The sequence below is a fragment of the Chrysemys picta genome, chromosome 17 (assembly GCF_011386835.1).
Source record: "Chrysemys picta bellii isolate R12L10 chromosome 17, ASM1138683v2, whole genome shotgun sequence".
NCBI classification, from domain to species: Eukaryota; Metazoa; Chordata; order Testudines; family Emydidae; genus Chrysemys; species Chrysemys picta.
The window spans coordinates 24,719,211-24,739,853 of NC_088807.1; the positions used below are offsets into that span (position 1 = coordinate 24,719,211).

Here is a 20,643-nt window from a genome sequence, read left to right on the forward strand (position 1 = left end):
CTGGCTCCTCCAGGACCCCTCCGGGCAGACTCGCTGCGGGAGGCGCAAGGGGGGACGCGGATGCTGAATGCTCCGGGCTCAGCCCCAGGACGGTGGAAGCTGTGGCAGCGTCTTGCCCGGGGAGAGGAGGCTCCCCCCGAGTCCCGGCTGGCTTCGTAGGGAGCAGCCCCGGAGCATCGCCCCAGGGACTCCGTGACACACGGCGCCCCCCACCCGCGGCACTGCAGCCCCTGCCAAGCCGGCACCCTCCGACCATGCTCCCCGCAGCACAGCACCCCCCGCGGAACCCGGGCCTGCCCCCAATCGCCCCCGCTGACCCCCACCGAGCGCCCCCCTCACCGAGGATGCGGAAGATGAAGTGCAGTTGTTCCTCCACAGTGGAGCCAGGGAAGAGCGGGCGGCCCGTGGACATCTCATAGAATATGCAGCCCACGCCCCTGGGGGAGAGGTGCTGGGGTCAGGGTGCCCAGAATTGGAGGGGGTGTCTCCCTGGCACAGCCCCCCCCCCCCCCGGTTCCCGTGGGTGCTCAGAGGCACAGCCCCCTCACCCCAGCACGACTGATGGCAAAACCACCCGGGCTGCAGGAGGGGACCTGGCCCCCGCCTGGCCTGGCGCATCCCACCCCCACCCACCCCCTGCCTTCCCCTCCCCTGCCTGGGCTGTTGTATCCCCCTCCCCTGCCTGGGCTGGCGCATCCCACCCAGCCCCGCTGCCTGCCTTCCCCTCCCCTGGACTGGCACGTCACACCCCACCCTGCCACCTGCCTTCCCCTCCCCTCACCCGAGCTGACACGTCCCGCGCCAGGCGGTCTGAAACTCCAGGACTGGGACGGCCGGAGGGGGGTGGGGTGGCGGTGTCACTGATCAGGCCCCGCTGGGCAGACCGGGGTGGGAGGCTGGGGGGCTGCGTGGGGGAGGGGGCAGCACTTCGGGTGTGGAGTCCAGGGGGTCCCCATGCGGTGAGAGCACGAAAGGCCGGGGCCAGATAATGGAGCTGGACTGGGCCAGGAGAGGAAGGGGGTCCTGGAAGGGATAGGAGGGGGGCAGAGGACCAGTATGGGCTGGGAGAAGGGGGGTCAGGGTCAGGTGGGAGCAGGAGGAGGGGGGGCGGGTCCCAGGCCAGGCGGGGGCAGGAGGGTCGGGGCGGGTCCCAGGCCGGGCGGGGTCACTCCGCCAGCCTCCATGGCACCCCCAGGCCCAGCCCGCAGCCCCCCTCCCCCCGGCTCACCACATGTCGATCTGCGTGGAGTACTCGGTGGAGCCCAGCAGGATGTCGGGGGGCCGGTACCAGAGCGTCACCACCTCGTTGGAGTACGTCTTGGTGGGGATGGACTTGGCCCGCGCTAGACCTGGCAGAGAGAGGGGGATGGCACTGGGGGGCTCTGGGGGGTTCCGGGGCTCACAGCTTTAACTCCCTGCACTCGTTGAGGAGCAGGTTCTGAGGGACGGGGTGGGGGTTTGGGGGTTCAGGAGGGCTGGTGGGGATCGGGGGGCCCTGGGGGGTTCCGGGCTCACCGAAGTCGGCCAGTTTCAGCTCGCCCCACTCGTTGATGAGCAGGTTCTGGGGGGCAGGGTGGGGGTTCAGGAGGGCTGGTGGGGATCGGGGGGCCCTGGGGGGTTCCGGGGCTCACCGAAGTCGGACAGTTTCAGCTTGCCCCGCTCGTTGCTGAGCAGGTTCTGGGGGGGTTTTGGGGGTTCAGGAGGGCTGGTGGGGATCGGGGGGCCCGGGGGGGTTCCGGGGCTCACCGAAGTCGGCCAGTTTCAGCTCACCCCGCTCGTTGATGCGCAGGTTCTGGGGGGGTTTGGGGGTTCAGGAGGGCTGGTGGGGATCGGGGGGCCCTGGGGGGTTCTGGGGCTCACCGAAGTCGGCCAGTTTCAGCTCGCCCCGCTCGTTGATGAGCAGGTTCTGCAGGGCGGGGTGGGGGTTCAGGAGGGCTGGTGGGGATCGGGGGGGCCCTGGGGGGTTCCGGGGCTCACCGAAGTCGGCCAGTTTCAGCTCGCCCCGCTCGTTGCTGAGCAGGTTCTGGGGGGCAGGGTGGGGGTTCAGGAGGGCTGGTGGGGATCGGGGGGGCCCTGGGGGGTTCCGGGGCTCACCGAAGTCGGCCAGTTTCAGCTCGCCCCGCTCGTTGCTGAGCAGGTTCTGGGGGGGTTTGGGGGTTCAGGAGGGCTGGTGGGGATCGGGGGGCCCGGGGGGGTTCCGGGGCTCACCGAAGTCGGCCAGTTTCAGCTCGCCCCGCTCGTTGATGAGCAGGTTCTGGGGGGGGTTGGGGGTTCAGGAGGGCTGGTGGGGATCGGGGGGCCCTGGGGGGTTCCGGGGCTCACCGAAGTCGGCCAGTTTCAGCTCGCCCCGCTCGTTGCTGAGTAGGTTCTGGGGGGCGGGGTGGGGGTTGGGGGTTCAGGAGGGCTGGTGGGGATCGGGGGGCCCTGGGGGGTTCCGGGGCTCACCGAAGTCGGCCAGTTTCAGCTCGCCCCGCTCGTTGATGAGCAGGTTCTGGGGTTTGAGGTCGCGGTGCAGTACCTTCTGCCGGTGGCAGTACGCCAGGCCCCGCAGCAGCTGGAACAGGAAGAGCTGGGGGGGGGGGACGGAGAGACGCCGTCAGCCTGGCATAGGGGGGCCCCCGGGAGCTCCCCCAGCCCCGCCGCGCTCACCTTGACATTGTGCATGTTGATGAGGTTGCCGCAGTCGTCCAGGTACTGCTTCAGGTCCTTGTCCTGCGGGGGCAGGGCAGGGTTAGCGCCGCCCGGACGCCGGGGTCCCCGCTAGCCGCCCCCGGCCCCCCACTCACCAGGTACTCGAAGACCAGGGTCAGCGACTTCTCTGTGTGGATGATGTCGTGCAGGGTGACGATGTTGGCATGTTTCAGGTCCTTCAGCAGGGACACTGGGGGGAGGGGAAGGGGCGAGTGAATCCCGGCCACCCAACCCCCAGCCTGCCCCCTGGCGCCCCCACCCTCCAGCCTGCTCTCCAGCCCCCCAGCCTGCTCCCAGCCCGCCTCCTGGCCTCCCAGCCTGCCCCCCAGCACCCCCAATCACCTCCAGCCCGCCTCCCGGCCTGCCCCCCCAGCACTCCCCCCCAGCCTTCCCCGCCCGGGCACCTCCAGCCTCCCCTCTGGCCCGCCCCCCCGGCAGGTACCTTCGCGGATGGCCGTGCAGGGCGCCCCCCTCCTCGTGCTCCAGGCGAATTTCCTTCAGCGCCACCAGATTGTCTGTCAGTTTGCTTTTGCCCTTGTAGACAGTGGCGTACGTCCCCTGTGGGGCAGTGATGGGTGGAGGGGGACCTGAAGGTCACAGCTGGGGGCCCCTCCTGCCCCATCCTCCAACCAGCCACTCGCCCCCCCTTCCCTGGTCCATGACCCCCACCCCAGCGTGCCCCCAGATCTCTGCCCCATCACCCACAGTCCCCTCCCCCGTCCCATGCCCTCTCCCCCGCCCCATGGCCCCTCTCCTGGCCCCTCCCTCTAATCTCATCCCCTGGCTCAGATCTGGGGGGGACATTAGGACACACACCCCCCGCCCGCTCCCCGGGGCCCAGCTCCCACCTCTCCCAGCTTGTCCAGCTTCACGTAGGTCTCCAGCTTCCCGAAGCCGATCTCAGACTGCGGGCGAGAGACCAGCCATGAGATCCCCGTGGGGGGCGGGGAGCGGGAGCTCCCAGCAGGGGTGGCTGGGGGGGCCATGGGGCCGTGGGCCGGATGGGGGGCAGCCAAGGGACACTGAGGGGCAGGCAGCTGGCCAGGGAACACTGGGGGGTGGAGGGCTGGAGGGGGCTGGGGGGCAGGGTGGAAGCACCATGGGGCTGGCCAGGACACACATGGTGCTGGCCAGGGGTGCCATGGGGCTGGCCAGGGGACACACGGGGTGTGCTGGGGGACAGCGGGGCGCCGTGGGGCTGGCCGGGGGACAGCGGGACGCCGTGGGGCTGGCCGGGGGACACACGGGGTGTGCTGGGGGACAGCCGGGCGCCGTGGGGGCTGGCCGGGGGATGGGGGACAGCCGGGCGCCGTGGGGCTGGCCGGGGGATGGGGGACAGCCGGGCGCCGTGGGGCTGGCCGGGCGACACACGGGGTGTGCTGGGGGACAGCAGGGCGCCGTGGGGCTGGCCAGGGGACGGGGGACAGCGGGGCGCCGTGGGGCTGGCCGGGGGACAGCAGGGCGCCGTGGGGGCTGGCCGGGGGACGGGGGACAGCGGGGCGCCGTGGGGCTGGCCGGGGGACACATGGGGCAGGCTCTCACCAGCGAGACGCGGCGCAGGCGCCGGCTGAGGGGCTGGTCGAACAAGGGGCTGTTCAGCGCCAGCTTCTCCAGGCAGCCCTCGGGCAGGCGGATGTCGGCCGGCAGCGAGAGCCGCTTGTTGATGTCCTGGGGGGGGCACGGGGGTCACGGGCGCAGTCAGCAACCCCCTGCCCCCCACGCTCACCCCCTTGCAGGCATCCCCTCGTCCCCTCCTCCCAGATCACCTCCCCCCACCAGTGGGTCCCCTCCCCCCACCATTCCCCCAACCCTCCTGCCCCCCCCGGCCGCCCCCCACCTCAGAGGAGATCTTGCGGGCCGAGCCGTGGCGCATGCGGACGCGCACGGGGGACTGGACCTCGTCGGACGAGGTGCCGGACGCCTGGTCGCTCTCCCCGTCGGAGCCCATCTTCACGTCCTCCTGCACCATCTCTGGGGGGGGCAGATCAGAGGGGCGTTACCGGGACGACAGACAGACAGCACCCCCCCAGCAGAGACCCCTGGCCGGACCCCACAGCGCCACCTGCCACAGACCCCCAGCCGGACCCCCAGGCAGCCCCCAAGCACACAGCACCACAGGCTGTAGACTCTGCGTAGCCAGCGCCCCCCACAGCCCTCGCCCACAGCGCCCCCTGCTGGATACCCCCCCCAGCCCTCGCCACCGCGCCCCCTGCTGGATACCCCTCCCAGCCAGCCCTCACCACAGCGCCCCCTGCTGGATACCCCCCGCCGCCAGCCCTCGCCACAGCGCCCCCTGCTGGATACCCCCCCCCGCCAGCCCTCGCCACAGCGCCCCTGCTGGATACCCCCCCAGCCAGCCCTCACCGCAGCGCCCCCTGCTGGATACCCCACCCCCCCAGCCCTCGCCACAGCGCCCCCTGCTGGATACTCCCTCCCAGCCAGCCTCACCACAGTGCCCCCTGCTGGATACCCCCCCCCAGCCCTCGCCACCGCGCCCCCTGCTGGATACTCCCCTCCCAGCCAGCCCTCGCCACCGCGCCCCCTGCTGGATACCCCCCCGCAGCCCTCGCCACTGCGCCCCCTGCTGGATACCCCCACCCAGCCCTCGCCTCAGCACCCCCTGCTGGATACCCCCCCTCCCCGCCAGCCCTCGCCTCAGCGCCCCCTGCTGGATACCCCCCCTCCCCGCCAGCCCTCACCACAGCGCCCCCTGCTGGATACCCCCCCCCGCCAGCCCTCGCCACCGTGCCCCCTGCTGGATACTCCCCTCCCAGCCAGCCCTCACCACAGCGCCCCCTGCTGGATACCCCCCCGGCAGCCCTCGCCTTAGCACCCCCTGCTGGATACCCCCCCTCCCCGCCAGCCCTCGCCTCAGCGCCCCCTGCTGGATACCCCCCCCTCCCCGCCAGCCCTCACCACAGCGCCCCCTGCTGGATACCCCCCCCGCCAGCCCTCGCCACAGCGCCCCCTGCTGGATACCCCCCCCCAGCCCTCGCCACCGCACCCCCTGCTGGATACCCCCCCGCCAGCCCTCGCCACAGCGCCCCCTGCTGGATACCCCCCCTCCCAGCCAGCCCTCGCCACAGCGCCCCCTGCTGGATACCCCCCCCGCCAGCCCTCGCCACAGCGCCCCCTGCTGGATACCCCCCCGCCAGCCCTCGCCACAGCGCCCCCTGCTGGATACCCCCCCTCCCAGCCAGCCCTCGCCACAGCGCCCCCTGCTGGATACCCCCCCCGCCAGCCCTCGCCACAGCGCCCCCTGCTGGATACCCCCCCCCCAGCCCTCGCCACCGCACCCCCTGCTGGATACCCCCCCCGCCAGCCCTCGCCACAGCGCCCCCTGCTGGATACCCCCCCCGCCAGCACTCGCCACAGGCGCCCCCTGCTGGATACCCCCCCGCCAGCCCTCGCCACCCGCGCCCCCTGCTGGATACCCCCCCCGCCAGCCCTCGCCACCGCGCCCCCTGCTGGATACCCCCCCCGCCAGCCCTCGCCACCGCGCCCCCTGCTGGATACCCCCCCCCGCCAGCCCTCGCCACAGCGCCCCCTGCTGGATACCCCCCCCGCCAGCCCTCGCCACAGCGCCCCCTGCTGGATACCCCCCCCGCCAGCCCTCGCCACCGCGCCCCCTGCTGGATACCCCCCTCCCAGCCAGCCCTCCCCACAGCGCCCCCTGCTGGATACCCCCCCGCCAGCCCTCGCCACAGCGCCCCCTGCTGGATACTCCCCCCATCCCAGCCAGCCCTCGCCACAGCGCCCCCTGCTGGATACTCCCCCCATCCCAGCCAGCCCTCGCCACAGCGCCCCCTGCTGGATACTCCCCCCTCCCAGCCAGCCCTCGCCACAGCGCCCCCTGCTGGATACCCCACCCCCCCAGCCCTTGCCACAGCGCCCCCTGCTGGATACCCCACCCCCCCAGCCCTCGCCACAGCGCCTCCTGCTGGATACTCGCCCCCCCAGCCTTCGCCACAGCACCCCCTGCTGGATAGCCCCCCCAGCCAGCCCTCACCACAGCGCCCCCTGCTGGATACCCCCCCAGCCCTCGCCACAGCCCCCCCTGCTGGAGGCCCCCACCCTCCCAACACTGCCAGAGGCAGCACTCCCAGGCTGGCTCAGCGCACATTGGCCGGCAAACCCTGAAAGCGGCTGGCAGGGAGGCCAGGGGCCAGTGCCTGGAGCTGGAACTCTGAAAGCGACGCCCCCGCCCCGCCTCCACCGCATCCTGCCAGCCCGGCTCAGCCGTCCACGTAATAAAACACAAACCACAGCCACTGAAAGGGGGAGGGGCTGGTTACCCCCAACTCCGCCGGCATTACAGCCCACGAGTCCCCCCCCCACCCACTCTGACCACTAGACCCCACTGCACCCCCAGAGCCAGGGAGAAAACCCAAGAGTCCTGGCTCCCAACCCCCTCCACACTCTAACACACTAGCCCCCATTCCCCTTTCCGAGCTGTGATCTGCTCCGCAGAAGGGGGGCTGCCTCGAGGGGGGTCCCTGGGGTCTGCGCTGCCCCTCCATAGTCACCTAGTCGGCTGGCACGGGCGAGGTGGGCGCTCAGGCTGCGGGTCACGCCCGGGCGCGGCCGGCGCTGCAGGAAGGAATAGACACTGCGCGAGGCGCCCCAGGGACGCACGCTCTTCCCCGCCAGGCCTGGGGGGCACGAGACATGGGGCGCAGGGGAGCCCAGCCCACAAGGAGAGAAAGATTGGGGGAGGGGAGCAGTCACACACCCAGGGGAGAGGATGTGGGGGTTGGGTTGGAGGGGCCATATAGATAGGGGAGTAGATGGGAGAGTAGATTGGGGGAAATCATGCAGCCCAGAGGAGGGGGGGGGGAGATGTGGGGTTGTCACACAGCCGGAGGGGGTTGGGGGGGAGAGGAGATCACACAGCCAGTGGGGTATGTGTGGAGGGGGGGGAAAGAGGTCACACAGCCGGTGGGGGGTGCATGGTAGTGGTGGTGGGGGGGGGAGAGGTCACACAGCCAGAGAGGGTGCGTGTGGAGGCGGGGGAGGTCACACAGCCGGTGGGGGGTGCGTGGTGGTGGAGGGAAGGGAGAGGTCACACAGCCAGAGGGGGGGTGCATGGAGGGGGGAGGTCACACAGCCGGTGGAGGGTGCATGGTGGGGGGGGGCGGGAGAGGTCACACAGACATGCGGGGGTGAGATCATACAGCCGGGGGGGGGGGGGGGAGGTCACACAGTCGGTGGGGGGTGAGTTGTGGGGGGGGTGTCACACAGCCGGAAGGGAGGAGGACAGGGAGGGGGACCAAAAATTAAACACAGACAAAAAAGAAAAGAAAAAGAAAATGAAGAAACGAAAATACAACAGAACAGAAACAAAATCCGGGGACCCCTGCGTAGGGGGCGCAGACCAGCCAGGGGGGACGTACCCGGGGGGGGGGGCATGGACACCCCCACCCATGAGGGGCTCACATCAAGCCAGAGCACTGAGGTCCAACCATCCCCATTCCTGCACTCAGCCCCCCCCCCCCCCGAATCCCAACCCCCCAATAAACCCTTGACAGCATCAGTAATGCCCCCAGCATCCTGGCTCCCACCCCCACCCCCTATTCCCCTCGTGGTGGCGTGGAGAGAACCCAGGAGTTCAGGCTCCCAGCCCCCCCCCACGCTCTAACCACTAGACTCTCCTCCCCGAGCTGGGGAGAGAACCCAGGAGTCCTGGCTCCCAGTCCTGCCCAACCGGCCTCAAACACCCTCATCTGGGGCTTTGGTTCAGTCCAATGGAGGTGGAACCTGGCTGTCACACCCCTGCAGCCGAAGTGAGATGGTATGTTCCACCTGGCCATTGGCCACCTCTAGGGAGCCCAGCCAATCGTTGCTCAGCTTGGTGCCTAGGCTGGTTCCCGAATGGGCCACCAGCAATGGAGAGGGTGGGGTGAGGAGGGAAGGGGAGGCAGCCTTTAAAGGGACAGCCATGCCCAGAGACCACCACACAGGCACAGCCAGGGAAGTCTTAAAGGGGCAGCCACATCCCCAGACCCTTTAGGGGTCCATCCAATGGACATCTTAAAGGGGCCATAACACCCACAGGGAATCTTAAAAAGACAGCCATGCCCAGGTAACACCTTAAAGGGGTGGCCTTGTGCACAGATCCCTTTAAGGCACCGTCTTGTAAGTGGAACACCTTAAAGGGGCAGTCACACCCAGAGAACGCCTTAAAGGAGCGGCCAGGCCCCTCAAATGTCTTAAAGGGGCAGTCACAGCAAGAGCCAGCTTAAAGGGAAGGTCTCAGTCCGGATCCCGTCCACGCCCAGCACAGAAAGGTCCCATGGGAAGGCGCCGGAGTAGGCGGAGCTGCCCCAGGCACCAGGGTCCGCGGCAGGCCCGGCTGGGGGTGTGGCTCACCGGTGTCGCTGCTGTTGTTCTCCTCGATGTTGATCTGCTCATTGAGGTTCTTCTCGGCTGTCCGGCTCCCCCGCAGGGTCATTGAGAGCTGCCTCTTGATCTTCTTCATCCGATCCATGGTGGGGCCAGGGCTGGGGCCGCTGCACGGAGGGGAGAGGACACCACCAGATCAGGTACACGGGGAGGGATCCCCTGGCGCTGGGATGCAGCCACCTCTGGGGCGGGGCAGATGGGGAACAACCACACATAACGCCGCACAGGGACGGCTCTCCCAGCACTGAGATGCAGCCACCTCTGGAGCAGGGCAGATGGGGAACAGCCACACATAACGCCGCACAGGGACGGCTCTCCCAGCACTGAGATGCAGCCACCTCTGGAGCAGGGCAGCTGGGGAACAGCTGCACATAACACTGCACAAGGAGGGCTGCCCTGGTGCTGAGATGCAGCCACCTCTGGGCAGGGCAGCTGGGGAAAGGGTCTAAGAAAATTTACTAATCATGAGCCCCCTACCCCACTCCCCGGCTAAGGGCCATGCCAAGCAGAGGTAGGTCAGGGCCGGGGCTATGCATGGTGTCGATGCTCCCACCCCAGCACGCGTCTCACCTTATGCCCCTGGGAATGGACAACCCGGATGGGTTAGTTACCCCACAGCATGGCTAGCCAGACGGTGCCCCCCACATCAAACCCAGGGGTCAGCTGGCCTGGTGCCCCCCCAGATCAGACCCCACAAGTCAGCCAGCCAGTGCCCCCCGATCAGCCCCACAGGCCAGCCAACATGGTGCCCCCCCCCCCCCCGCATCAGACCCATGGACCATAGGGAACACATGGGGATGGGGGTGGGCCCATGTCTCCCCCAAAGGGTCGGCTGCAGGGGGACTCAGGGTGGGGCCCTCGACAGGAAGGGGGCACAGTAGCTGATGGGTGGAAGGACTGAAATGCTGTGCCGTTAACACTGAAGACTAGTGATGACTCACAGGCAATTTGATGTTACCATGGCGATGTTTGAACAGCCGACTCTGGGAGGACCTTGGGGCACGTGGAAGGAGCCAGGGTTAGTGGGTGGGGCTTGGGATTCTGGAAGGAGCCTGTGTGAGAAGGAATCTTAGGGGAGGAGCTTGGACATGGGGAGGCTTGTGGGAGGAGCCCGTTGGAGAGGGCATGGCTTGGGGTTTCTGGAAGGAGTCTGTACAGTGGCAAGGCCTTGGATTTGTGGGAGGAGCCTGTTACAGTGGGAGGGGCATGTTGGCAGAGACTGTCAAAGGGAGGGGATGGTGGGTGGAGACTGTTTGAGTGGGAGGAGCCTATGTGAGTGGGAGGGCCTTGGGGTTGTGGGACGAGCCTGGGGAAGCAGGAGAGGGTTGGGGGGAGCCCACAGTGTGGGAATGGTGGCCCAGCAGTTGGATGCCCCCACGGTGATGGTGAATTAGCAAAGTGTACCCACTGCCATCAGTAGGCTCCAGGAGTAACGCCCGGCTGTGACATGGGGGGCAGTTCACATCCCTCCAATTGGCTGGGGCTGGAGCAATCCCCACAGCCTCCAACCGCCGCTCCGCTGTGAGTACATGGAGGAAGGATACGCAACGGCGGGTGGAAGCACAGAGAAGCACAGGGTTGCGGGGTGGGGGACTGGGCAGGGGGACTCTCCCCGGGAGGCCAGTGCCAGGCGCTGGGGGGATGCCATGCTGTGTGCAGCAGGGCATGTAGCAGGGGGCACTCTCCCATGGCAGGCAGGACTGGGCGCTGGGGGGTGCTGCAGAGAGCAGGGCAGGGGGTGCTCTCCCCCAGCTGTCAGTGCTGGCCCCACTGGGGGGCAACTCAGGCCGCCTTCACCCAACGGAAGCATCCGCAAAATCCTCTTGGCTTGAGCTGCCTGCCAGGGGTCAGGGCACAGATCCAGTCCCATGCAGCCCTGCCCCCCAGCACACAGGGCACCTACCACACGGGCTAATGAAGCACCTGGCAGCTCCCCTGTCCTGGCAGGGAGTAGGGTCTAGTGGTTAGAGCGGGGGAGGGGGCTGGGAGCCAGGACTCCTGGGTTCTCTCCCTGGCTCTGGGAGGGGAGTGGGGTCCAGTGGCTTTGCACCATCTACCCATAACTGCGCTTTTGGGGGCGGGACTTTGAGGTGGACCTGAGTAAGCAGCAGCCCCTGTCCCCTCCAGGGGCACCGGCTCCCATCTGGCATGGTGAGGAGCTAGGTCTACATACCCCCGCCCTCAATGACTCCGGATACACACAGGACCCCTGTGGGCAGAGCCGGGCATGGGCTCAGCCCCGAATCTGGGCGGGGGAAATGCCAGAGTCCGGCTCAGCCAAGAGGCTCACCAAGGCAGCCTTATTCTCAGCCCCGATCCGCCTTGGCTACCAAGCCCCAGCTCTGGGACTCCCAGGAGTCAGACACCAGCCTTCCCCTCGGTCCCCTGCTGCTCGCAGGGCGGGGGGATACCAGTGACAGGTCACCTCCAGCACCCAGAAAGGACTCGAGGGGGTGGCAAGGCCAGGGGGAGGGGAGTTCGACTGAGCTGGCTTCCCCCACATGCCCCCCACTCCCGCCCCGCACCCCCTGCTAGCCCAGCCCAGGCTCCCTCCCCCCCGTGCCCCCCACTCCCACCCCACACCCCCACCTAGCCCAGCCCTGGCTCCCTCCCCCCCGTGCCCCCCACTCCCGCCCCCCACCCCCTGCTAGCCCGGCCCAGGCTCCCTCCCCCCCGTACCCCCCACTCCTGCCCCGCATCCCCACCTAGCCCAGCCCTGGCTCCCTCCCCCCCCGTGCCCCCCACTCCTGCCCCGCATCCCCACCTAGCCCAGCCCTGGCTCCCTCCCCCCGGTAAAAGGCCAGAGATGCGGGGCGCATGGATCCTACCAGCCGGCCAGAGGGAGGAGGCCCAGGTCTCGAAGCCGCAGCTACAACCACCGGGGGGGGGAGGGAGTCTGGGGGGCTGCCTGGGGAGCGACTCACTGAGCTATTAATACCTCCTGGGACCAACTGACCTACCATGGGGGGCGGAGCCCGGGGCAGCCACCGAGGGGGGGGGGGGGCATGCAGGGAGAGAGCTGCCCCCCAGACACCCCAGCGCCGTGCCCTGGACCAGCTCCTGGGAGCCCCATGCCTCCAACCCCCCCATTCCCACCACCCCAAGACCTCTGAACCCTCCAAGACACCCAGCCCTGTCCATCTGACCCCTCAGGCCCCAAAGTCCCACCCCCCCACAAGATACCATTCATCCCCACCCCCAAACAAATCCATCCCCTAGACACCCCTGGCCCTCCCCCCATCCTGAGAGCCCCATCTCCGGAGATGACACCCCCCACACACACAAAGAACTTCTTCCCCCACCCCTCTCACACCCCCTTCCTTCAGTCCACGGACCCAGCCCGACGCCCCCCCCCACCCCAAGCACCCAACACTCAGATCCCCTGACTCAGACCCAGCCCTGAACCCTCCCCCCCCGCACCATCCTACCCCCCTCCAGCCACGGAGCCCCTTCCCCTCCCCAGCAACACATGGGGCACTGCCAGGGGAGAGCGCCCCACTCCCTGCAGCACGGGGGGGCAGGGAGCCAGGACTCCTGGGTTCTCTCCCCAGCTGTGGGGGGGAGTGGTGTCACGTGGGGCGGGGGCGGGGGGGAAGAGCTCCCAGCAGCTGGCACCAGGTCCCACTCCCCCCCAGCTCTCTACCAGAGAGGGGCCGCCCCAGGGCTGTGGCAGGGCAGTGCCATGGCACACAGTCTGTCTGAGGCAAGCGCCGGGGGTCAGCCAGGGCAGGTCTGGGGGGGGGGGACGGGACAGGAGCCCCCCAACTCCCAGACTGATCTGCCAGGCCGCTGGGTCCCCCCACAAGACACCAGCCAAGGAGGGGGCCCTGGATCCGCCTGCCCCCCTGCCCAGGGGATCTTGGGGCAGGGCGAGGGGGCCCCGGATCCAGCCCCCTCTCAGTGAGCACCAGCCATGGGACAAGAGCCCCCCACTGCAGCTGCCAACTGTGCCCCTCCCAGACCCAACCTGCCCCCCAACGCACCCAGTCCCACATGGTGGGACCTCTCCAAGAGCATCAGTCACCTCAGGCCCACAAGCCAGCCTGGGTCATCGCCCCCCACAGCTTGATATAGCCCCCTTGATCAGCCCCACACACAACCCAATCCAGCCCCCCCCATCACCCCCCCCACACACACACACAGGCCAATCCAGCCCCCCCACACAACCCGATCCAGCCCCCCCATCACCCCCCACACACACACAGCCCAATCCAGCCCCCCCACAGCCCGATCCAGCTGCCCCCATCATCCCCTCCACACACACAGCCCAATCCAGCCCCCGCACACTACCCAATCCAGCCCCCCCATCATCCCCTCCACCACACACACAGCCCGATCCAGCCCCCCCCCCCCCCCCCGCTCAGCCCCCACACTCGAAATAAGCACATGATTTAGATTTAACCCAGGCTGGGGCCTTTGCAGTGAACTAATCCGGTGGGGGGGGGACCTCAGCTGCCAACCCCCCCCTTATTCCAGGGATCAGGCGCACACAGATGCAGCCTTGTCCATGTCCTTCCAGCACATGGGAGAGGGGGGTAAAGACGCCCTCCCTGCTATCCCCCCAGGATTCCTGCATTCACTCACCGAAGGGAAGAGCCAGGAATCCCACTGCCAAGATCCACCCCAGACATGGGAGTGGGACTGTCCCGTTCCCCCCACACACACACCTTCACTGCAGCAATCCACCCCACCCCCTTCCCTGCCCCCACACAGGGGGAGCGACCCCCCACCTGTCCCAACACATGCAGGAGTGGGAGCAATTCCCCCCTTCCCCCAGATTTAGCTGGATTGCACAGGGATCTGGTGAGTGGAGAGATCCCAGGGACCTCCCAAAATGGATTCCGGCAACCCGTCTCTCACCCCCCATGCTGGGGGAAGACAGGACAGGGCACCCCCCACTGTCCTGGACCCATTTCAGACACCCGATCCCCCCCACTAGATCCCCCAGGTAGATGACTGGTGGGAATCCCTCCAATGAGAAAGAAAAGCGTGCAGAGGGATCCACTGATGTGGCTAAGTCTGCCGTGAGAGGTCATAGTGGATCACAACTGGGGAGCTCCCCAGACCAGCTAGAGAACACGGTGAGGGCTCACCCCAGATTATTCTCCCTCTGTGGAGACCAGGACTAGATCTCAGAGGCAAACAGCCTCGGTGGATCCCTCTGGGACAGAGCCAGTGAGAGGGGAGCAGAGAGAAAGATACCTAGAGTGACAATCCAGACTAGATCCCCCAAACACCTACAAAACAGGACGCGCAGATCTCAGAAGTGAGAGTAGATCCCCAAACACTGAACAATGGGGAGAGGGATCTAGTAGGTGTAGTAACAGTCCCAGGCAATCAGGGTGAAATAGATCACCAGCCTAATAGAGTGATCTAGTGAAGGGCGATTGCCAGGGAATGTCACACGGGACCTGGGTGTGATGGGATCCCTGGGGGTCCGAGTGGATTCCCAGCCCAAGATAAGTGCATAGATCTCCACACGGTGACAGCGGAGTTATGTGTGTGAGGATCCCTATAAGAGTAGCATGGGGGGGTAGATCCTTGCAGGGAGGTCAGGGTAGATCCCTGGGGGTCACAGAAGGATCCCCAGGCCAAGAGGTCAAAGAACAGAGAAATCCAGTGTGGGTAGATCCCAACACCAGAACATAGATTCCTGAATGTCAAAAGTCACCATGGATCCCCCAGTCCATTAAGGGCTGGGATCCGAGTGATCCAGTATGAGTATCCCCATGAGGATGACAACAGGTACATCTCAGAGGTTGCAGTGGATCCCCCAGCTAATGAGGAAGGAGAAGATTAATCACTTTTAGGTGCACTTCATGAAGTGGATCACCTAGGACAGCAAAGGTAGGTAGATCCTAGGGTCAGCGATCACAGGGGATCCCAAGTCTGGTAGAGAATCCCATGTGAGTGGATCCCATAGGGTCAGAAGTTGTTAGAGACCCCTAATGAATGGGGAAGAAGCAGAGGGGGCTCCAGTGCATGCAGATCTGATGTAGCCCGGATGGGTAGATCCTATGGGTCACAGCAGATCCCCTAGTCCAATGAGGGAGAAGATGGATCCAGTGTGAGTTGATCCCATGGGACCAAGTGGTGGATCCCAGCCCAACATGACAGAATACATGTGTGATCCAATGGGTGCCAATCCCATGGGACCAATCAGATGGATCCCAGGGTCCCAGTGGATCCCAACCAGATGGGACGGAGGATCCATGTGATCCAGTGCGAGTTGATCCCACCATGGGACCAAGTGGGTGGATCCCCAGGTCATGGTGGATCCCAACCAGGTGGGACAGACCCATGGGATCCAGTGAGTGTGGATCCCATGGGGCTGCCGTGGGTGGATCCCAGGGTCCCAGCGGATCCCAGCCAGATGGGGCAGCAGATCCATGGGATCCAGTGGGTGTGGATCCCATGGGGCTGCAGTGGGTGGATCCCAGGGTCCCAGTCAGATGGGACAGCAGATCCGTGGGATCCAGTGGGTGTGAACCCCATGGGGTTGCAGTGTGTGGATCCCAGGGTCCCAGCGGATCCCAGTCAGATGGGACATACGCTCCATGGGATCCAGTGGGTGTGAACCCCATGGGGTTGCAGTGTGTGGATCCCAGGGTCCCAGTGGATCCCAGTCAGATGGGACATACGCTCCATGGGATCCAGTGGGTGTGAACCCCATGGGGTTGCAGTGTGTGGATCCCAGGGTCCCAGTGGATCCCAGTCGGATGGGACCGCAGATCCATGGGATCCAGTGGGTGTAAACCCCATGGGACTGCCATGTGTGGATCCCAGGGTCCCAGTGGATCCCAGTCAGATGGGACATACGGTCCATGGGATCCAGTGGGTGCCGATCCCATGGGGCTGCCGTTTGTGGATCCCAGGGTCCCAGTGGATCCCAGTCAGATGGGACAGCAGACCTGTAGGATCCAGTGGGTGCCGATCCCATGGGGCTGCAGCGGGTGGATCCCGGGGTCCCAGTGGATCCCAGTCAGATGGGACATACGGCCCATGGGATCCAGTGGGTGGGGATCCCATGGGGCTGCAGCGGGTGGATCCCGGGGTCCCAGTGGATCCCAGTCAGATGGGACATACGGCCCATGGGATCCAGTGGGTGGGGATCCCATGGGGCTGCAGCGGGTGGATCCCGGGGTCCCAGTGGATCCCAGTCAGATGGGACATACGGCCCATGGGATCCAGTGGGTGGGGATCCCATGGGGCTGCAGCGGGTGGATCCCGGGGTCCCAGTGGATCCCCGTCAGATGGGACATACGGCCCATGGGATCCAGTGGGTGTGAACCCCATGGGGCTGCAGCGGGTGGATCCCGGGGTCCCAGTGGATCCCAGCCAGATGGGACAGCAGATCCATGGGATCCAGTGGGTGGGGATCCCATGGGGCTGCAGCGGGTGGATCCCGGGGTCCCAGTGGATCCCAGTCGGATGGGACAGCAGACCGGTGGGATCCAGTGGGTGGGGATCCCATGGGGCTGCCGCGGGTGGATCCCGGGGTCCCAGTGGATCGCCAGGCCCCCGCCCCGTGGGGTGTCTCTTACCCTGGCTGCCGCTGCAGGGGGCTCAGCGCTGCTGCTGCGGGTCCCAGTAATCCTCAGCCATGGCCGCCGGCTCGGCCGCCCGGGGCTCGGCTCCCCTCAGCCGCCCATGGTCCCCCAGAGCCCGGCGAGAAAGGGGATCGGGGGGGGGGTGGTACAAGTCTCCTCCCAGCGAGCGGCGCCTCCCCCTCCGCCCAGGCCACCTCCCACCCTGCGACTGGCTAGCGCCAGCCCCCGGCCCGGCCTTCCCCCCCGCGGGACGTACCACTCCGCGCACCAGGGGAGGGCCACACACAGGGAGCAGCTAGGGACAAGCCGAACTCATCCCCGACGGTGGGGGAATTAGCGATTAGCAACCCACTATCCACTAGGGGCTGGTGGTAAACTAAGGGGGCAAAAAAGGCAGAAGAGGGCAATAACCCCCCCTTCTTTTTATTTGGTACAGTCCCAACTGGAACAGCCCGGGTGGGCGCTACCATTACTGAGAGGGAGGAGCACCCTGAAAGCGGAGCTCTAATCCCCCTGCTTCACGGGTCCCGCGGGGAGAGATCAATAATATATGAAGGGATATTATGACGCATTAATTAAATAAGAAGTCTGCTGGAGGGAGCCCAGTAGCCAATTGAAACTAACCCTCCCCGTTTTTGCAATGGTACTTTCTTAACCGTCTTCTCTTTCCTCAATGGAAAGGTCCCCAACCGCCTCCTTTTCCTATGGGGGCTGTACCATTATAACCAGCAGCGGGGGGAGGCAACGGCAGACTTTTTCTACCTGGCAGCCAAACAGACCCACGGTTTCATTTTCTTTGTGCATCTCTAGACTATTGAAGCACAGAGAGAAGGTGGAAAGGCGAATAAGCCACGTATTGGCCGGCTCTTCCCCCCCCCCCCAATCTAGAGTGAGCTCGCCCGACCTCTTCTCTCGTAGCTGAGAGAATGAGCAATACCATTAAAAATAGGGGTGTTCACATATATAAAGGAACTGGGCCATAGAAACAAAGGGAATTTAAACCAGGGTATGTAACTCAACTAACCACACGAGGTAATTACGGGTCTGAGAGGGAGTTAAAAGGGCTGAGGAGGAGCGGGGAGTCTCCTTTCTCCCCTCCTACCCGGGGAAGATAATGGTTTGACCCATTGCGAGGCGCCGAGAATGGTTGGGCGCTACCACAGAGTAAAGCGGGCGGGGGGATATTTATATATCTGGACTCCAACATTTATAAACGATAAAAAACCAATGTATAACATTTTCAGAACCCTGATTAAATACTAACACGTGAACAAAGGGGTTTGGGTGAGAGGGGCCGTAAAACATGGTCACTCATAGAGGTTGATAATGGTTTAATCTGCAGACAGGACTGCGCGAACGTTGGCCACTACCATAAATAAAAATGGGGGGAGCAGCTTAGAAAATAGGCTTCTACCAACATAAATAGAATAAAGGTGGCTCAGACGGGATTTATGTCAATTTTCAGGCGCCCATGTGACACCAGGACGAGGGAGAGAGACGGGGTGAGAAGAGGGGGAGCGGACCCCCCTTGGAGGGTAATAATGGTGTAGCCCACAGGCAGGCCCCCCCTCCCCCGCTATCGTTGGACCCTACCATTAACCGCAATGGCGGGGTTCCATAAAAACGAGGAAAAGGGGGATTAGAGAGATGGACTATCCCCCCATTAGCCCCAAACGCCCCTCCCCCCACCCCGTCAGACAGGACACCCCTGCCCCATCCCCCAGCCCATCATACAGCACACCCCTCCCCCACCCAGACCCCCATCACCCCCAAACACCCATCACCCCTCCCCCACCCCATAATACAGCACACCCCTCCCCCACCCAGACCCCCATCACCCCTCCCCCCCCCATAATACAGCACACCCCTCCCCCACCCAGACCCCCATCACCCCCAAACACCCATCACCCCTCCCCCAGCCATCATACAGCACACCCCTCCCCCCCAACACCCATCACCCCCCAAACACCCATCACCCCTCCCCCACCATACAGCACACCCCTCCCCCCCAACACCCATCACCCCCCAAACACCCATCACCCCTCCCCCAGCCCATCATACAGCACACCCCTCCCCCACCCAGACCCCCATCACCCCCAAAAACCCATCACCCCTCCCCCACCCAAACACCCATCACCCCCAAACACCCATCACCCCTTCCCCACCATACAGCACACCCCTCCCCCACTCAGACCCCCATCACCCCCAAACAGCCATCACCCCTCCCCCAGCTCATCATACAGCACACCCCTCCCCCACCCAGACCCCCATTATCCCCCTCCATCTCCATCACACCAGCCCCCCATTATCCCTCCACATCCCTCCATCCATCCACCCATCTTTCTATTCATCCATCAAACACCCATCACCAAACATCCATCCACCCACCCACCCAATCCATCCCTTTATCCATCCAGCCATCCCTCCATCCCCAAACACCCACCTTCCCTCCAGCCATCCATCTCCACACACATCTGTCTGTCTGGGCAGCACCCGGCGCGACAGGGCCCTGATGTCGGTCCAGGTCTGGGCAGCGCCCGGCACGATGGGGTCCCAGTCTCGGTCAGGGTCTGTGCAGCGCCCAGCGCGATGGGGCCCTGATCTCGGTCCAGGTCTGGGCAGCGCCCGGCACGATGGGGTCCCAGTCTCGGTCAGGGTCTGGGCAGCGCCCGGCGCGATGGGGCCCTGATCTTGGTCCAGGTCTGGGCAGTGCCCGGCACGATGGGGCCCTGGTCTCGGTCCAGGTCTGGGCAGCGCCCGCCGCAACGGGGCCCTGATCTCGGTCGGGGTCTGGGCAGCGCCCGGCGCGACGGGGCCTTGATCTCAGATGTGGCCTGTATGTGCTATTGCAATCCAATGACTTGCCCTATAGAATCCATACCAGAGCAGGGAATGAACCCAGGAATCCCGAGCTGTCTCCCAGAACCTGCTCTCCTGGCCCTTCTCATCAAGCTCTAGAACTCTTTCCCCCTCTAGCTGCGTCCCGGAGCCAGTGATGTCGTGGCCCCCGGACCATATGGCCATGCTCTGCGGGCTGGCCAGAGCAGGCATCTGTTAATTGCTGTCCCGTTGCTGTAGCTGGCATCAGGTTGGCACCCCTGGTGCCACCTTTATACACATCCAGCATCACAATAGATAACCAGGGCTGGGAAAAAGCCGGGGTTATGGGGAGGGCCGTGCAAGTGATCCCCTCGCTGCAGAGCTTGGAGATGGGATACTGGGCTAAGATGGGCTCATGGGTCTGATCCGGGGAGGAGGGGATACCAGGTTGTGAGAGGGCGCCAGTTTTCAAATATGGCTAGTAAGTTTCCAAAAGTGGCTAGTAATTTTTTTCAAAGGTGAGTAGTGACTTCAAGCCCCTTCTATGGTCCTGATTTTAAGGGCTTTCTGAAAACCAGGCACTCTTTAAGGCATTATACAATGGGCAACTAAAATAATCCAGGCCCTCAAAAATCACTAGACGCTTTTGTAAATCTTGAAGGCAAACAAACCCAGTCTCCTGCCCTGGAGAGCGTATAGTCACCACAGCCTAAAGTTTCAAAAGTGATTAGTAAATGTGCAGAATTGACTAGCAAATATTTCAAAAGTAGCTAGTATTTTTTCCCAAAAGTTGCTAGCAAATGTCCTAGAAATTAGTAGTGCCTTTTCAAAAGAGGCTAGTCATTTTTTTAAATGGTTAGTACATTTTCAAAAATAGCATATTTTTCAAGATAATATTTTATTTTAAACAATGATTAGTGGATATTTTAACATGACTAGCACATTTTCAAAAGTGGATAGTATTTTTGTTTAATGACTAGTAAATTTTAAAACGTGGTGCTAGTCAGTTTTTGAAAATGGCTGGTCAGTTTTTCAAAGGTGGCTAGTACATTTTCAAAAATGACTTAGTAGATATTTTAAATGACAAGAGAGTTTTCAAAAATGGCTAGTAATCTTTTTTTTAAATGATTAGTCAATTCTCAAAGGTGACTAATGCACTTTCAAAAGTGGCTAACATATT

At 64.5% G+C, this 20,643-nt stretch overlaps 1 protein-coding gene across 1 annotated transcript in view; it reads right to left on the bottom strand.

Moving 5' to 3' along the window:
• CDK16 (cyclin dependent kinase 16) overlaps positions 1–16,861 on the bottom strand; it is a 17,535-nt gene extending 674 nt beyond the window's left edge. The window contains 13 exon segments of the mRNA XM_065570997.1: positions 6–437; positions 1,229–1,349; positions 2,446–2,569; positions 2,650–2,712; positions 2,787–2,881; positions 3,134–3,162; positions 3,164–3,249; positions 3,540–3,596; positions 4,234–4,359; positions 4,529–4,662; positions 7,218–7,343; positions 9,061–9,200; positions 16,638–16,861. Coding sequence (XP_065427069.1) covers positions 6–437; positions 1,229–1,349; positions 2,446–2,569; positions 2,650–2,712; positions 2,787–2,881; positions 3,134–3,162; positions 3,164–3,249; positions 3,540–3,596; positions 4,234–4,359; positions 4,529–4,662; positions 7,218–7,343; positions 9,061–9,178 — 1,511 coding nt within the window. The 5' untranslated portion in view covers positions 9,179–9,200; positions 16,638–16,861.
• Between the last annotated feature and the right edge of the window lie 3,782 nt (positions 16,862–20,643).